The sequence below is a fragment of the Nannospalax galili genome, unplaced genomic scaffold (genome assembly GCF_000622305.1).
Source record: "Nannospalax galili isolate Female #2095 unplaced genomic scaffold, S.galili_v1.0 scaffold278, whole genome shotgun sequence".
In the NCBI taxonomy this organism is placed as follows: domain Eukaryota; kingdom Metazoa; phylum Chordata; class Mammalia; order Rodentia; family Spalacidae; genus Nannospalax; species Nannospalax galili.
The window spans coordinates 5,564,250-5,583,429 of record NW_008347536.1 but is presented as its reverse complement, the minus strand read 5'-3'; the positions used below and the strand labels follow the sequence as shown (position 1 = coordinate 5,583,429).

Here is a 19,180-nt window from a genome sequence, read left to right as displayed (position 1 = left end):
TTATATAATGCCCTTCCGTGCTGTACACTGTTTGTCCCTTAGGGTCCTTTTGTTTGCTTGGAGGGGGACTTAGGCTCTGCCTAACCTCAATACAGAGCACAGGTTGGGGTAAAAGTTAACACCTTCATTAAAAGTCAGATTGATGATCTTACAGCCAAGCCAATTCAAATACATTATCTCAGGCTTGCACTTAAAGATCAGGAAAAGCCCTATGAGCCTGAAAGGCCACATGATGACATGCTTCAGTCGTCCCTTGAGAGCTGAACCGGATAGCCAAAGATGGGTAAGAGGAGATCTCACTGATAGCAACCTAAGGCAGGCTGGGAGCCAAAGCAGCTGTTTTTAGCCCATGACGGGTAAGCATCAGAAGAGGATCTCCCAACCTAAGACAGGCACGGTTCCCTAAGGGATTGTTTTGGCTCATTTTCCTTCTTTATTAAAATATAAAACAAAGGGGCATCTGTGGAGAGCCGTAGGCCCCCACCACAGGAAATAGCAAGACCTGATTCCTGGCAAAGCTGTTTTCCAGACATCCAGGCTGACCTGGTTTGAGATTAACCAGATGACTATACTTGAAAGCCTCACACAAACATGTTGTTCTAACTCGGGCACTTACTGCTTGAGAGACTCCCTCATTTCTCATGGAACTGCCTAAGAAACTTTTTGTATTACTTTGTAATCATGCAGGTGTAACCTTATAATTGATTTGTGGCCTTACTATAGAATTGTGATGTTACTATGGTGTTCTGTCAATAGAATTGCTCTGCCTCAATAAATTTATCCCTGCCAACTTCCCCCTTCCCCTCTCTATAAAAACTGTTCCTTTTCTATCAATAAGTGAGACTTGATCAGAAAGCCTGTCTTGTCTCCATTCTTCATGTCACTTGTCCCTTTCAGTCCCTTCTCCTCTCTCCAGGTACCCACGTTGACTGTCCTGTGGGTAGGGACAGTAATGGAGCTGTAGGGAAATCATTCAGCCATTCAGAACCTTTTTTTCCTAACCTGGAAAGCAGGAGAAATGGTAACTTATCCCAACACTTGGCATCTCCTTGAGGCTGGGCACAATTTAATGCATGTAAACATGCCCTTGTCTGGAAATGGGCTGTGACAGGGTAAGTGCTGACTATGGTGAGATGGCAGCATGACTGCCCACAGTGCAGACTTCCTCTAGAATGAGAAGGATACACTAGTATGTTTCAAAAATATTTTATTTATTGTGTTTATCTTATGTGTATGAGTGTATTGCCTGCATGTATGTAAGGGCACCTGTGTCATGCAATGCCTGAGGAGGTCAGGAGAGGGCATCCAATCAATCCCTTGGAACTGGTGTTACAGCCAGTAGTTAGCCACCATGTGGGTTTTGGAAACCAAACCCAGGTCCCCTGGAAGAGCAGTCCATGCTCTCAACTGCTGAACCATCTCTCCAGTCCCTAACTAGTATGTTTTAGAAGGAATTTCAGAGTCAGTCTTTTGGCTATAATGACTTCTTCAAGGGTCACCACATTTATCCACATCATCTCATTCAATGAACATTTTTTTCAAGAGACTTCTATCTGCCAAGCATTATACTATATATTAAGAATGCAAACTCCTGTAAGACAGAGAATTCTTTTTAGGGATCTTATCCAACAGTAGAGAAAGAGACATATAAACACGATGCCATTTATTTCTTGCATGTCATTTAAGTATCAAAGATGTAGTTCAGCCCTTTGATGGTCCTGGCATGGGACCTTAAATGGCTTCTCTCACACTCAGGGTCCAATGATCTGCAAGCAACCTCATAAATGGCACAGGTCTACATGTGTGGGAGAACCACAGCAATACACTATGCAAAACCATCCATGCAGGCTGTGAGGTACTGTCTGTACTCAGATCAACTGACTGTGTGCTATCTAGGTATTGTGTATGTGTGTATGTGATTCAGGGCATGAAGAAGAGGGGTGGCATGCTCAGCTTTAGTCTTTGATTTCTTATCCCTACTTTTCCACCCTTAGACTTCATTCTGTATATATTTTGATGTAACTCGCTTCAAGTTGTTTCTGGAAAAATGTGTTAAAAATTGCCTCCCTTTGGAATAATAAAAAATATTCTTTTAAAAAAAGGAAAGAAAAAGAGGGGTGAATAGAAGATGGGGAAAGAGAAAGAAAGGGAATAGAAGGTAGGGGGAGAGAGAGAAAGGTAGGAATAGAATGGAGGGGGAGAGAGAGAAAGGTAGGGATAGAATGGAGGGAGGGATGTTTGCTCTTGTTTAAAGAGGTGGAAAATGGCTGACAAATATTAGGTCACTTGGAAAATTCCATTTGTAAATCATAGCTGTAAAATGAAAGCAACTTTTTGTAACTAAACAGTGGGAATGACAAGCTGCGTACTTTGTTGAGTTACAAACCATAATCTCCCATAAAAACTGGGATCTGTATGTAATTCTCCACTATTTACGTATGTAATTCTCCACTATTTACATTATTACTGAAATTTTAATATGAGTATGAACATTCAGAACAGATTTAACGACCCACCACACCAGGGAGGTAGCTTGACGTAACGAAAACAGTCAACAGATACATGAACACATTAAGGAAGTAAAAGGAAACAATAGGAAAGGAAAAGTGGAGGAAGGAAGAAGGAGAAGGAAGAGGAGAAGGCAGGGCAGGTGGGACTGGGCACCAAAATCAAATGTTGCAAACCCAACTCTGACTCTTTCTAATCAGCAAACATTTGAACTTTTATGTATTCATTTTGTAGATTAACAGGAAGTTCAATGTACGTGCTGATTTGGTAAATTTTGACAAAGTTACTTAATCTTGTTGAACCTGATTCTTTTCATATAAACATGGGGGACACATTTCAGGGTGATTGTGGGATTTGAAAATTACTTTTATAGTTATGCAAGATGAATCTACTGTACAGAATAGTACACACAGTTAACAATACTGTACTGTATAATTATTTTTTGTGTGGTCTAAGCATATGCATATATATTATATATATGTTCGAGTGTATCTGTAAGTCACAGGTTGACATTGAAAGTCTTCCTTTAGCGTTCCCCACCTTATCTTTTGAGGCAGAGTCTGTCACTGAACCTGGAGATAACTCATTGGCTAGACTGGGTGGCCAGGAAGCCCTAGAGATCTTCCTGGTTCCACTTTGCCAGGGCTGGGATAACAGGTGTGCAGAGCTATGGCCAGCTTTATGTGTGAGTGCTGGGGATTTGAATTCAGATGGTTGCACAATAAACATTGATTGAGCCATTTCTCCAGCCCTATTTAGGCTAGATATGTGTACACACACACACACACACACACACACACACACACACACAGAGAGAGAGAGAGAGAGAGAGAGAATATGCCAGGAGAAGTTTCTAGAGATGATGGATATATTTATGATATACACTGTGGTGAGGGATTCATAGAAACACAGTAAGTTATATAAATTAAATACTTACCGTTTTTTTTTCTATTAATCATAGCTTAGTTAAGTGATCTTAAACTTTTTAATAAAATTCTTGGCAAACAATATGTGCTTAGTAAGTTGTTGCTGGTAATTCTTTTTAAAAAATACTTTATCATTTTTATTTTACATTTATTAGTGTATTGTCTATGTGTGTAAGTGCACCTATGTAGTGCAATGTCCATGGAGGCCAGAAGAGGGCATTGGATCCTCTGGAAGTGGAGTTATGGACAATGTTAGATGCCATGTAGGTGCTGGGAATCAAACTCAGGTCCTCTGCAAGAGCAGTCAGTGTTCTTAACTGCTGAGTCGTCTTTCCAGACCCTGTTCAAGAATTATGAATTCTTGAGCTTAGGTGAATGGTGCTGATGCCGCCCTCAGCACACACTGACACACATTTTACACATTTTCTCACACACTTTTATGCACCAAATTGTATCATAAAATTGCAGGTTAGGAGTGTTGTCACATATTTGGGAGGATTGTATTTTAATAAAGCAAACAATATACCATTTAAAAGGCACACTTTTCAATATTCCATTGCATGCAGACATACCTCCCATGATCTAAAATGAGGCACTAGCACCTTCACCTTCATCTGAGAGAAGTCAATGTACAAGCATCAATACCTATGAACCATGTAAAGTGCATGTGCTCCTGAAGACAGGATACACTTTCCTTTACAATTACAGTGACTTCTGCATGGATGATGCTAGATGTAGAAGGAATGAAGATTAAAGAGAAACACTCACCGATAGGATCTGGTCTCCTCTCTGGAGCTCCCCACTCAGGTCTGCTGGTCCACCAGCCAGAATGAAGGATACAAAAATACCTTCTCCGTCTTCCCCGCCCACAATGTTGAAGCCCAGGCCAGTGGAGCCTTTGTGCAGGACCACCTTGCGGGGCTCCCTGTAGAAACAAATGGAGAACACAGCTCACAGGGTGACCCCCTCTCAGATTCTGTTGTTTTTTACAGAATATGTGAGACAAGCCATTTGCTGCCTGCTACAATGACAATGACTTCTGATGGTAAAACACATTTGCCAGCGAGCAAAGGTCCAGATATCTGAGTTTTCATTCTAACTACCCAAGATGCATACAATGGCATTCCTTGATTTTCAAACATCTTAAACCAGCCTTTCTTCCACTTATCCTTTGTTTTAAATATATGTCATTGTACTGTGTGCTGTAAATTCAGCAAAAAAAAAAAAAAAAGGTAAGAAATGAAGGAAAGCTTTTCAGAGGAAAAAGATCAAATTGAACCTTGCAGGCAATAGGGATGCATTGGAATCCACGAGGCACTAAGAATACCTAAATGAAAAAGAATAGCAAGTGGTCATAAAAATAGTTGATGGACAGAACTGCAGAAGTGATGGGAGGCAGGGAAACCTATTAGATTTCTAAGAAATCTAGGTATGAAGGGAAGTGACTGCTAGAGGGGACAGGAGCACTCGTGAAAATGACGAAAAGAGGAGGGAAGACATCTGAAGAGAAAAGCTGTGGACCTGTGGCTCCTCTGGCACTGGAGAAGTCAAGAGAGTCCCCAAGTAACCGGCAAAAGAGAAGGCATGGGATTCAGGCTTGAGAAGATGAGGATGAGGATGAGGATGGTTTTGACCTTTCCACTTCCAGTCAATGGTAGGGTACTCCTGTAGAAATATTCTGAAGCAGATGGAAACGCATGTGAACTGAAATGCCCAGAAAAAAGCCACACCTGTGTTAAAGGCTGATCCATTTTTCTGTGTATGTGTGTGCATGTGTTCATATGTGTGCAGTGTACAGATGCACATGCATGTGTGTGGAGGTTAGAGGTCAGTCATTCCTCATGTGCTATCCACTTTATTTTTTGAGACTGTATTTCTCATGGATCTAGAAATCTCTGATTAGTCTAGGCTGGCTGGCTAGTGAGCCTCAAAGATTCATTTATCACTGCCTGAGACAATCTCAGTGCTGAGATTACAAGTATGCACCATCACACCTGGTTTTTTATGTCGGTGCTAGAGATTGAACTCAGGGCACATACTTGCTTGGAAAGCATTTTACCAACTGAGTAAGACATTTCTCCATCCCATAATTCAATTTTCATTAACAAGTTTTTAGTTTATTGAGGGGTATGGTGGTACATGCCTTTAATCACTTGGGAGGCAGAGGCATATAGATCTTTGTGAGACTGATATCAGCCTGGTCTATGTAGTGAGTTCCAGGCCAGCTGGGCTATAGGGAGACCCTGTCTCAAAAGATAAAATTAAAACATTTTAGATTATTATTATTATTGTGTGATTTATGGATGTGTGTGGGTGCAGATGCACATATACTCAGTATGTGTGTGTGTGTGTGTGTGTGTGTGTGTGTGTGTGTGTGTCTAGGCCAGAGGACAGCATTCAGGAGTCAGTTCCCTCCTTCTACCATGGGTTCCAGGGATTGACCTCAGGTTGTCAGGTTAGCATAGCAAGTGCTTTTTTTTTTTTTTTTTTTTTAACCTGCCAAACCATCTTGCCAGTTCCTAATTAAATTTACTTTATCAATAATTTTCAAAAATATGTTCTGTCAGCCTTAAGTTTGACCAAAGAGCCTTTCTACCACAGACCCATCTCTCCTAAACATCTGAGTTCCAATTAGGGAAGTTTATTTATTTTTTCTGCTCTCAATGAAATACAAGTAGTAAAACCAATATATTTTTATACTAATGATATGGACAGCTTATTTGCACTTACATTTCCAAGCATAAAGTGACATATCTATGTTGAACCTTATTATGAAAGTATAAAATGCACATTACAACTTCAACTGTAATTTATATGCTATACAGTGGTGTAATGTCAGAGGTAGATTGACATACACTTAATTCACTGTATTCTACAAACACTGGCTAAGCACCAACTGTACCAAGGCCTTTTCTAGAAGGCTTCTCAGAATGTTCAATAACTACATGATTATTCCTGTCCTGGTAGAATTACATTCTGAGGAGAGACCATAAATAAGCAAAAGATCCAATAAGTGAATTTATTGTCTAATATATTAGGAGTTAGAATTATTTGGGGAAAAAAGAGCAAGCAAAGCAATGCAAGGGGTTAGGCCTAGAGTGCATGCACTGAGGGGGTGGGAGTTAGGCCTAGGGTGCATGCACTGAGGGGGTGGGAGTTAGGCCTAGGGTGCATGCACTGAGGGGAGGGGGTTAGGCCTAGGGTGCATGCACTGAGGGGGTGGGAGTTAGGCCTAGGGTACATGCACTGAGGGGGTGGGAGATAGGCCTAGAGTGCATACACTGAGGGGGTGGGAGATAGGCCTAGGGTGCATTCACTGAGGGGTGGGGGTTAGGCTTAGGGTGCATGCACTGAGGATATTTAAGAAGGACTAAAAAGATGAGGACACTGGTCATGTAGGTATCCAAAGGAAGGGTACTGCACCTGGAGGGAGGAGCTACTACAGAGACCCGAGAGTGTGAGGGTTCTGATGTTAGGGAAGATCCAGGATGCCAATGTGGCTAAGCTAAAGTGGCCCCTTCAAAATCCTTGTCAGACAATCCCAGCACCTGCATTAACTCAGCAGTGGAAACTGTTGACTGTCTTCTCATTTGAATCTCCTGGAGTTTGGTGGGGCAATGGTTTTCTATTATTCTTAGACATTTTAGATATCAAGGTGTAGATCCTATATTATCTTATTTTTGGCAGGTAGTCAATCTATTTAAGCACATATGTAGATCCAGGTTGCACAGATACTAAGTGATAGCTCCCTAGAAAAGCATTCCTACTCACGTAACTGTGAAGGTGTAAGAGTTCAGCTCCCAACAAGACAGGGAAGAAGTGACATTTCGTGCCCTCTACCTCATGCCAATGGACGGTGTAAGATGCCCAGGTCCCTTCTGGGCCCTGCTGGCAGTACTGCAGTTGGCAGCACGGTTTCAGAATATATTAACTTCTTTTCTGTTGCTGTGATATAACACCTTAACCAAAAGCAACTTAAGGAGGAAAGGGTTTATTTTAGCTTACAAGTCAAGAGGGATAGAGTCCATAGTAGTGGGGAAGGCACGGCAGTAAAACCAGGAAGCAGAGGGATTACATTTTTATCCACACACAGGAAGCGGAGAGAGGGAGGGGAGGCAGGGAGAGAGAACAGGAAGTATGACAAGGTTTAAACCCTCAAAACCTACTTCCCATGATGTACTTCCTTCAGCAAGGCTCCACCTCTCAGTGGTTCCATAACCTCCCCACACAGCACCACTAGATGGGGACCAAGTGCTCAAATATATGAGCCTACGGGAGACATTTCTCATTCAAACCACAACACAAAAGTACCACAACTTCCCTCTTCCTCCTGCCTCCTTGCCACTGGGCAGGGCTAGAAGTCCAGTTTTCATTCTGCCTATTGACATCAGCTCAGTGGAGGGCCAGCTTTTAACTGTCTCTCTCCTGGCTGTCTAGTAGAGAAGGGGTATAGAGAAGTCTCATCTGGGCACCCCTACTGCCAGTGCAGGGATGAGGAGGCAGTGTTTCTTCCGGTGTTCAGTAGGGTTAGCACATCATTAACAAGTTCCCTGTTTTCTTGTTAACCATCTTTTTTTCCCAGACCTTTGTCTGGAGCAAAGGGGCTGGACTCAGAACGCTTTGCTTGCTTGTTTGTGCTTGTTGGCAACTGGAGGATTTGGGATTCTCCAGTCTTAACCAACAAGAAAAAAGTAAAAATCCTGGAAACGCATTGTTGCGTCTTCTCTGGGCAGTCTGCTTATTCGTCAGCCTTCTTTCCAACTTTAAAAGAAGATTTCCTGTTTGTTGGTTTTATTATGTTCAAGGCTGTAAACAATTGTTAAGTAAAAGGGAAGATTAGAGAGTACTGAAGAGATTCTTTTTTGGCTTGAGCAGAAGTCCAAGTCTGGATATATATTGAAGTTAATGGTTAACAGAACTTTGATGAGAAAGCTGTTGCAGAAATCTCCCCCTTGCTCCAGGATAAGCACACAGACCCATGGCAGATCTGACAATGTTCAAGTACTCATAGCATACACAGATGGAGGAGAGGGGACCACCATGATTCCTATATTTGCCTGTGTACTAAACATTATACTTGATGATTTATTTTTTTCCTATTTCACTTATCCCTACCCAATGCAGGGGTTTTCTCATATTTGCAACCATTTTGAAACAGATCTAACAAAAAATATGAACTAAAGTTGGACTACATAGATATTTTTATTCATTTTTAATGTATATTTATACTTTATTTTAATATATATTTTTATTTTAATAGATCTTAATCAGGTTTAGACCCCCCCCTTCTTCATCTATGCCCCCTCATCTACATTTCATTTATACTTTCATGCATGTTAAGTCTATTTGGTCAGGGATTTGTACCCAGATGTCCCTTGGTGCAAGTTCATCCACTAAAGTCTATTCAGTCTATCTAGAATCACTACCTTAAAGAAGATCTACTCTCCCTAACCCAGCAGGACTCAGTTGCCAATAGCTATTTGGCTAGGGTTGGGGTCTGCTGCCCGTTTCCCCAGTTATGTGCTGTTTTTTGTCTGATTGAGTCAGCATAAGTCTGACTGGGTGCATGCTGTCCCCATTGTTGCAAGTTCATATGAGTAAGTTCCCAGAGGCTTGAAAGTCTCTGTTTGTTTATGCTCACACACCAACCCTGGCTCTTACAATCTTCTTGCCCCCTCTTCTGCAATGGGCCCCGAGCCATAGGTGGGTGAGATTTAATACAGGAGTTGTATCCAGGGACACCCACTCTGCAGCCTCTTATTCTCTAAAACATAATTGCTGTCAGATGTACCATGCTGAAAAGTTCCTGAAAAGTTAGGAGGAAAGGAAACATTACTCATATATTTCTATAAAAAAATAGAGGAATTAGAGTTTATGACTAGAGTTTATGAAGGTTTTTAACCTTCATAAAAATGGGGGGAAGAACACGAGTCCTATGGAATTAAAGGTTAGCATTGCTTATATAATTTGCAATGTGATTCCAAGTAGGAATAACACAGCTTTTGAAGATCACTATAAAATATCTGTCCTCTTACGTATTTGTGTTACCCATCTGGGTACATTTTGTTAGTGATTCCTGCACTTTGACATACAGCATTACTGCTTTTCTGTACAAAAAAATACACAGTATTTATTTGAATGAAGTAGACTTAATTTATTTTACCTGGACTTCATTTGTGGTAAACTACCTGCACAAACGTTTTTTGTTTGATTTTTTTTTTGTTTTGCTTTAGGCAGCGTCTCATACAGGCCAGACTGATCTTGAATTTTCTATGCAGTTGAAGATGACCTTGAATTCCTCTTGCCTAAACCTTCCAAGTTCTGGGCACTGCAGGCCTGTGCCACTATGCTCAGCTAGGAAAGTCATTTAACCCAAAATATCTGGAACTTTTGCAATTGGTAAGATTCAATACCTTTTTAAAAATAGAATTTTATATCAAGGTGAGTTATGATACTTATTTTAATAATGAGAAACAACAAAGAAATAAATCTGTAATGTGTTATGCAAATAAAATGCCGTAAGCATACTTCAACTGATTTACTTTTTCTAATTTAAACTTCTTATACTAACAACCTATTACACTGAACTGAAGAAATAAAAATACTGTCCTGTATTTTCTTTTTGTTTCAGAACCAAAATCCCATGAAGTGATTTAAAACCTGTTTTACTGATGCTTAGATAAATCAACTTGTCAACATTTGTATAGCTAATAAGCATTCCTAGGAGCTAATTTCCTTAGTATAAGTAAAGTGTTAGGGAGAATGGAATAAAACCTTTTTATAAAGCTAACTTAAAGTATGCTTAATAAAACCAGAGGAGGAGATGAATTTTAAAAGGTATTACATATACTACATTTCTGATGGACTTTCTGGAATGATTGACATTTGAGGGTTCACTTTAATTGCTTCAGCACTTCATTATCTGGCCTTACATTGGTTCTTTCTTTTAATGTCATGATATCTACATCATCCTCCCTATCTTCTCTAATTCAGGCTAGGACTCTTAAGATAATCAATCACTTGTTTGGAAGTATCCTTGCTTCTAGTTTCAACCTTCCAAATACTTTCTCTCCATTACAATGCAAATCTGATTTTCATACTTGTCAGCATAACTGTCTCCAATTACCCTAGACTCCAACTGCATCAAACTTGCTGTGCTTTCCTGAGTGTGATATGCTGAGTCACAACTCTGTGACTTGGCCATGGACTACTCAAAATTGATTTTATGCGTCACTTCCCTCCCCTCCCAGGTCATCTCTTCCCTGAACACTGTGCTTTGTACATGCAATGCTGGTGCAGCATCTCAGCACACAGAGGTTGCTAGCTCATAATCCTTCACAGAAGAATGTGAACTGGAGCTGGTCACCAGCACAGAAAGAGGTCTGACAACTATCAGGATCTCAGGAAATGGCTATTGAGAGAATGGGCAAACTCCTATAGTGATTTAGACCTCCACTTTGTATTTTAATTATTTATGCAAATGTCTTTCCTCCTTGTTAGAATTTTAATCAGGGTTGGAAAAATTATAGGCAACAGGGATCTTGAAAACAGCACAGTGGGTGAAGCAGGCTGAAGAGGGATTGTGGCACATTTCGTCTAAAGGGAGCTATATCTAGTTAGCTCTGGACAATGGCTTCAAGTAGGAATATTGATCAATATTGCCTCATTTTTCAGGTTTAAAAAAACTCCAAGAACCTATATTTTATATTAAATTTCCAACATTTTAACTGACAATTACTAAAAGAAAATGAAAAGCATGGTGCAGTTCCATCCACACGTTTCTTTAGTGTGTATCCAACTACTGACTTCCAGAGTGAGACTGCAGTACGTGAAGCCTGATGGCATATTTGATACCTGCCTCATGCTTTTCTCTTCAGTATGGGACTTGACTTCTGGCAATTCTCTGTATTTTAAGGGTTCACATTTAATGCCATTCCTGCCCTTCTCATTTCAAGATCTCCCATTCTAGAATGTCCTTTCCTTTTGTCTTATTTTTTCCTTCTGTGTTATTTTTTCTCTTTGTATTAGAGCTGCTTAAGATCCATCATCTTTATAATGACCTATTCCTGAATATTTGGACCTACAGTCCTCACTTCTTTATGTTATTGTTAAGGCCAAGGACTCTGAGTCTCATGAACCTAACATCTTGAATTTCTGTGAAGTGTTTTGTGTGTGAGGCTCTGTGGTTTCCAGGCAGGTCTTAATATCCTGGGGTATAGTGTGCTTATATTTCCAGATACTGCCAATTCATCTACAGGTATATTCAACAAACACCTGGTGATAAATAAATAAATGAACACAGAAATTACAAAGTCTCAAATATTTTTTATTCTGAAATGATTTGGCTCTAATTTGCTGTGTCATTCTTCTTCCAGAATTCAGATGGCCTCGGAACCATCACTAGCCGTTATCACAAATGATTATGTACTAACTATGGAAAAAAATTCAAACCCTGACTCCTCATTCATTACTTAGCTCAGGGACTGTAGTCATTTTGGAAACTGTCCCTGTCTCAAAAAGACCAGATCAATCCATCGATCCATCAATCCATCCATCTGTCCATCCGTCCATCGATCCATCATCTATCTATCTATCTATCTATCTATCTATCTATCATCTATCATCTATCTATCTATCTATCATCTATCTAATGTTTGATTCATTCGGCCAGTCTGTTATCAAGCAACTCTAGAATGCCTACTCTTTGTTGTGCACTGTGAATACAAAGATTAGAAAGTCTGGATTGGGAGGAGCTGTGTAACACAAAGTCTGGGGTTTAACTGCTGAGAGCTAGCCTGCATACTTTGTGAAATTCCCTTTTGCTCTCTTCTCTAGACAATGTTAGAATTAGTTACACATCTGAGATTACATAAAATATCCTTAGTAAAAGGAATCAGACAAATCAAATCATTTTCTTCCCACAAACATAAATCAGCTACAGATTAGTTTCAATCAGGTTGATTTTGAAATATATGGAGTTTTTGCTTTATTCATATATCAAGTATGATAATCTAATATACATATTTCATCTCAATTTTCCTTTGCTTAAATTTATCAAAAAGATAAATAGAGAAGCAACAAAGTAAGTCTTGACGTCATGAATGCTCACATTCCCATAACCATACCATCTAATCATTTTATCTCCAAAGCAAAAGAAAACATGTTACTCTTCTTTTTCTTTTCTTTTACAATATTTTGTCTGAAATATTTCCCATTAAATTAGATGTATTATGCACAATGCTAATTTAGTTTTGCTTCCTGTTGTATTTTTTAATATCTTATTTGTTATTTTTTATTTTATTTTATGTGTAGGTATGTATTGCCTGCATGTGGGTAAGTGCACCCGTGTCGTGCAATGCCCGCGGTGGACAGAAGAGGCCATTGGATCCCCTGGAACTGGAGTTATGGACAGTTGTTAGCTGCCATGTACAAATACAAAAATATAAAAGAAACAATAGCTATCTTGTTAAATAAAAATACAACCTATGTAGCTGTGCCATTTGATCTCAATTCCATGACTGAGGAAATAGTGAGATATTAGTTGAAAATATTATGAAAGCCAGGGAATACACAAAACCATTATCTGACAACAGAAATTTGTGACAAGGCTTCTTCTAATAGTTCTTACCCCTAGATTCTCTGCTCCACACTGCTGTCAGAGAAACTTTTTAAAAGCTGAAAATCAAAGCTTGACATGGTGGTACATTTTGGGAAATGGAGACAAGAAGATTTGGTGTTTATGGCCAGTCTCAGTGACACAGCAAATTTGAAGCCAACACATAATACCCTCTCTCAGAAAACCAAAACCAACCAACCAAATAACAACCACCTAAACCTAAACCCCGAAATAGCCACTTCATCTCCCTTTTCTAACGTTCCCACCACATCTACATTGCCTGTGGGATAACATCCTCCTTAGATTCTCCCTCCTGCCTGCTCCCTGCCCAGTCTCTGGGAACCACCAATTCGCCTTCTACTTCTATGGGTTTGAATGTTGTAGATTCCACATTGTAATGATCACATGTCATCTGTCTATCTGTGCTTGGGTTTTCATTAATGTAAAAGCACAAAGCTCCAAATAGACAGGAGGAAGAGGGTCTGATGTTGCACTGAATAGCAAGATTTCTATAGTTAGTAAAATCAGAATATAGAACTAAAGAGAGGATTTTAAATGTTCTCAGCTCAAAGAAACAATAAACAGTTGAGATGACAGATATGCTAAGTAGGTTTGATCGTTCTAGAATGTATACATGCATTATCTATGACAAGGTACACTATAAATGTATATAATTATTTTTTTTGTCAACTGAAAATAAAACTGCCCTGCTGTGCCCTGACTCCCCTTTCTTTTTTTCATAGAGTTTAATGGTAAATTCACTTTTGGTATGGTGTTTGATGTTAGAAATATAAACACAATTTAAATCCTGACTTCATGAGGCTGTGGTTGTAGGGGATTGAGGATACACAAAAGTAATGAATTATAACAGCATTCATTCTTTCACAACATTTTGGATACATTTTATAACAGATAGGAGAAAGTTGGTTTGATATTTATAGATTGGGAGTAGGAGGCTGTTTCATGAATAAAGAAAGACATCACTGAAGGAAGTGAGAGAACACATGGGGGTTGGAAAAAGGCAAGCGCTCTCACATGACTGGAATGAAGGGTTCTAGAGGGGCTGCAGCAGAGACTTCAAGGCAGAAGCCAGATCAAGGTGCCCTTGAATAATAAAAACAGGGACCCAACTTTCAGTTCTCCAGTAAACACAGCAGAACATATCTTCATTCAATAAACACCCAAAAGCTACTAGGTTAGATCTGGCTGGGCCTTGGGCATAGGGATCTACATAAGACTCTGCCTCTGAGATGTATACACTCTGGGTTGTATATTGAACTGTTTCCTGTTTTATCAGATATTTTGAAGTCCTAAACCCCAAAAGCTCAGAATATGACTGTTGGGTAGGTGTGTCCTCCAAATGACCAACAACAGATGGATATCTTCTTCTCTAGCTACCCACCCCGTCCTGCTTACTGCCAACTGGTTGAACCCTAATATTCTCTGTAGGAAGGGAGGGGCAGAGGGAGACAGTTACCCTCCCTCCCAAACAATCAGCCACAATTGCAGGAGGGGGAGGGACTAAGGGGAGATACAGTGGAAGTGAGGGAGGAGAAAGGTGCTTCCCTATCTTGGACGCAGTGGGTCTGAAACCCATAGCAATGTAGGGAAAAAATCCCAAGAATGTCTACACCTTTGTAAATAAATCCTCACTGTCATCATGTGCTCTGTTAGTAAGCTCAATAAATATTTTTATTCCCTAAACTGTAGTTTAGAGGAATATTTTCCCAATTTGTCATAAGGATGTAAAAGGAGGGAAGGCCACAGTGGGCCTGGAAGCTGAGAGCATATGCCTCCCAGCAGTAACGTTTTAGTAGAATGACAAATTAAGAAATAGAGTCATTGCAGATATATTAAGATGAGGTCATACTGGAGTGTATTTGTCTGCTTATCTAATCTGACTGGTCTTCTTATAAGAAGACAGCCACAGAAAGATGAACATATAGCAGAAGAATGCTGTGTAGAGAAGCAGAGATTGGAGTGACAAAACTGCAAGTCAAGGTGTACTTAAGATTGCCAGCAAATCATCACAAGGTGGCAAGAAGTAAGGAAAGATTTTACAACAGGTTTCAGAGAGACCATGGTCCCCTGATATTAGCCATCAGAACTGTGAGAAAACAACTTCATTTTGTTTCCAGCCATCTAGTTAAGGTAATTTGTGATGGCAGCTCTAGGAAGCTAATCCACTGTCACAGTGGCTCTATGAGCAAATGCACAGACTGACATGATCATCATCTGTTTGGGGTGGAGAGTACTGAGGTTGATCTAATTCCATAACCTTAGAAAATCGATCTGAAGTAAAAGGCAATTGCCTTTATCTTTACTTTTACAGCTACCAAATTGGAATATTGGTCCAATTTGGTAGTTATCACCTTAGTGTTTAAATGGCAAGGCTTCCCATAAACCTTGCCAATAGAACTTCATAAGTTCCCCCATACTTAAGACATCTACGGAAGAATTATGGAGCACAGATGCATCATTAGATACTATGATGTGAATGTAATTCACCTTCAAAGATAAAATATAAAGACACACAAAATCTTCACTAATCTTCACTAATGTTAGCCATTTTTGGATCTTTAAAATTGGTGTTAAAAGGAACATTCAACTGTTTCTCTGGGGATGTTGCAGAATTGGCTTGTATAAGTGTCCTCATAGATTTTTCTTGGTACAGGTTCTATTTTCTGCTAATTCCAGAGAAATCTGTACAAAGCAATAAGTTGAATGCCTGTGGACTTTCTAGTTCCTTCTTTTCCTCATTAAGCAAAGAAGCTGAAGATTGTTGGTTTGCATCCAGGATTTTACAAGAGGGAAGCTTCATTTCTCTCACTGGCCTACTTCTGCATGGATTTCCACCTTTAGAACTAAAGCTGCCTCCAGCCCTCCTTGGGCATGCCATTCTTAAAGTTATTCACTATCTTTCTGCCTTAGGGTGGAAAAACTTCATAGACAACTTTGGACATTGGCACAAACACATTTTCTTCTCTTAAACATTTAGACTCTCACCTTCTGACACACAAAAGTACTCCAAATTTTGTTTACATTAAAACCCCTCAACTTTCACTGAATTACCGACTTTCCTCAGATGCCTGACTCTTCTCTCTCCCCTTAGTCTTTTCAGATATCAAGTCCTCTTCCTCCCGTTAGTATTTTCCCTTTGTATACTTGGGGAGTTTCCCCTTATTCTTCATGAATATCTGAATATTTGCTCTCTTTAGCTCTCCTTAACGCGAGCTTTCTAGAATTTCATTTCATTGGACACACATGCCAACTATCCTAATTACCATACTTTATCTATTTATTTAACAAATATTAAGAGGCTAGTATATTCCAGGAGGGCTCCAAGGGGTTAGAATTGTGACCACAGAGCGGACAGTCTTTGTTTTTCAGGAATTTACAAAACAGAGGCATATCAGAAGAATAAATTGGCACTTATAAGCTAATATCCTAATGTTATAATTAAAACAATGATAATCATTTACTTGCATGATTCTTTTCCTTTAACTCCTTGATTGTTTAATGTCTTAGTCACTTTGTGAGCTTTATCTGACATAAACTACTTAGTACCAACAGCTATTTGTGATAGCTCTCAGTAAACCAGGAATAAAGGAACTTCCTCAACTTGATAAAAAACTACAATGTATCTACAGCTAATATCCTTAAAGGTGAGAAACCGAAAGCTTTTCCACAAGATGAGGACACAGGCAAGGATGTCTTTTTTACCATGGAAATTCTAGCTACTTCAGTAAGCTAAGAAAAGAAAATGTAGAGAAAATGGGCTAGGAAGGAAGAAATAAAATGGTCTTTGTTTGCAGATGATATAGTTGTCTTTGTGAAAATTCCAAAAGAACAATGAAACCCCAAATAGAACTCACTCAAATCTCCTGAAACTAATAAGCAAGTATAGCACGGTTTTAGGATGCAAACTTCATACATAAAATTTAATCATCTTCTCATAGTGTAGCAAAAAGTAGGAGCAGCTGAAAACATAGTATTAGTTACATTAGCATCTCTCAAAATAAAATACTTATGTACAAATGTCTTGGGACAAGCATAAAGTTTACATAAGGAAAATCACACAACTCTGATAAAAAATCTAAGAATCAAATAAATGGAGGGGTGTTCTGGGATGTTCACAAAGAGGAACACTTCACATGTTCCCATTGGTTCCACAGATTTAAAATAGTCTCAATCAAAATTCCAGCAAGCTATTCTGTGGGTATCAACAAACTGAGACTAAAAGGAATAGAGAGACAAAAGATACAGAGGAGCAAACAAAATACTAAAAAAGAACAAAGTTGGGAGACTGATATAATGTGACTTTATCACAGTGAGGATGTATCAATCAAGACACTGTGATGCTAGTAAAAATAAACAAGTAGACAACAGAACGGAAGAGAGCCTAGAAATATGCAGCACAGACATGGTTCATAGACCATTGGCAAGGAGCAAGGTCATCTAGTGGGTGAAAAAGTCTTTTCATTAAGTGATGCTGAAACAAGTGGAGAGTCACATACTCAAACATTTATAAATCTAGAAGCTTTATAACATTCACATATGTTAACTTAGAATGGAGCAAATTCCAAATGCAAAATTCAATGCTATAAAACCTCTAGAAGAAGATAACACAGTAGAAAAAAACTCATGGATGTTCAGTTTGTCAATGACTTTTTAGAAGTAAGAACAAAGGCATGATCATGAAAGAAACAATTGATCAGCTAGGCTTCATTTTAATAAAAAAACTGCTCTCACTGTCAAGAGAATAAAATAGCCTGTCACATACTTCAAGAATAATTTCAAAATAAGCATCAGTAAAGAACTGTTATTCAAAATATACAAGAAACTTCCAAATCTCAAGAGAACAAGAATATCATGATTTTCTTTGCAAAACTAGGAAAAAAAACCCTACAATTTATATGCATTCATAAAAATCCAAACATCAAAAGCCAATCTTAATGCACAAAGAACAAAGCAGGAAATATTATGCAACATGATTTCAAACATCTTATAAAGCTGTAGTCATTAAGGCATCCTGGTATTGGTGTAACAACAGACATACAGACCATTGGAACAGGACAGAGGGTCAAGAAGTAAGCTGATACATCTACAGTCAACCAACTTTTTTTCACAGAGATGCTAAGAACACATATTTGATAATGGGCAATGTTTTCAATAACGGTGCTAGGAAATTTCAATAGCCATTTGCAGAAGAGTGAGACTAGACATCTACCTGTCACCAGTTATAAAAATTAACACAGAATGAATTACAGTCTTAAATGCAAGACCTGAAATTGAAACTAGAAGAAAATAAGAAGGATGATACAGGACATTGGAATGGGCAAGACTCCTAAAACAAAATAAACAAAAATGAAAATAAATAGGATTGTATCAAATCAACACCCCCCCCAGCAAAAAAAAAAAAAAAAAAACATCAAAAGAGGGATGTGACAACTTACAGAATGGGAGAAAAAGTTTGCAAACTATGAATTTGACAAGAGGATGATGGGGAAATCCAAAAAGTCAAGACAATTAACAAGAATAAGAACAAAAATAAACTGATAAAAATAACCCTATTAAAGTAGGCAATAGATATAAATAGGTAGTTTAAAAAATCATATTACTAGCTAACAAATACTTGAAAAATTGCCCAATACAACTAACCATAGAAAATCTCAAACCAAAACCACAATGAGTTATCGCCTCACCAAAGGAAAAGTGACAATTATGAAAAAGATGAAGTACAATAAGAGCTGACAGTTATGTGCACAGACAGAAGCCTTTTGTGTTATTGGAGGGAATGTCAATTAGTATGATCATTGTGGGAAAAAGGATAGAAGTTGCTCCAAAAAAATTTAAAATGCAACTACTGTATAACTCAGCAATTCCACCACTGGCTATATTTCTAAAGGAAAAGAAGTCAGTGTATTCAAGAGACAGCTGTATGCCAATGTTCACTCAGCACTACTTACAGTATCCAAGAAGTGGAAACAACTTAATGTCCATCAACTGATGAATAGACAAAGAAAATGTGGTACATATATACATAATGGAATATTTTTCAGTCATGAAAAAGAATGAAGTGTTATCATTATGACACATGGCTAGAACTAGAGATCATTATGTGCAGTGA

At 38.8% G+C, this 19,180-nt stretch overlaps 1 protein-coding gene across 13 annotated transcripts in view; it reads right to left on the bottom strand.

Moving 5' to 3' along the window:
* Nucleotides 1–19,180, bottom strand: part of Dlg2 (discs large MAGUK scaffold protein 2) — a 2,328,307-nt gene that overhangs the window by 405,156 nt on the left and 1,903,971 nt on the right. For all 13 annotated transcript variants that reach the window (XM_008844185.2, XM_029568893.1, XM_008844178.2 and 10 more), the window contains one exon: nucleotides 4,203–4,359. In XM_008844185.2, coding sequence (XP_008842407.2) covers nucleotides 4,203–4,359 — 157 coding nt within the window. The remainder of the gene's footprint in view (nucleotides 1–4,202; nucleotides 4,360–19,180) is intronic.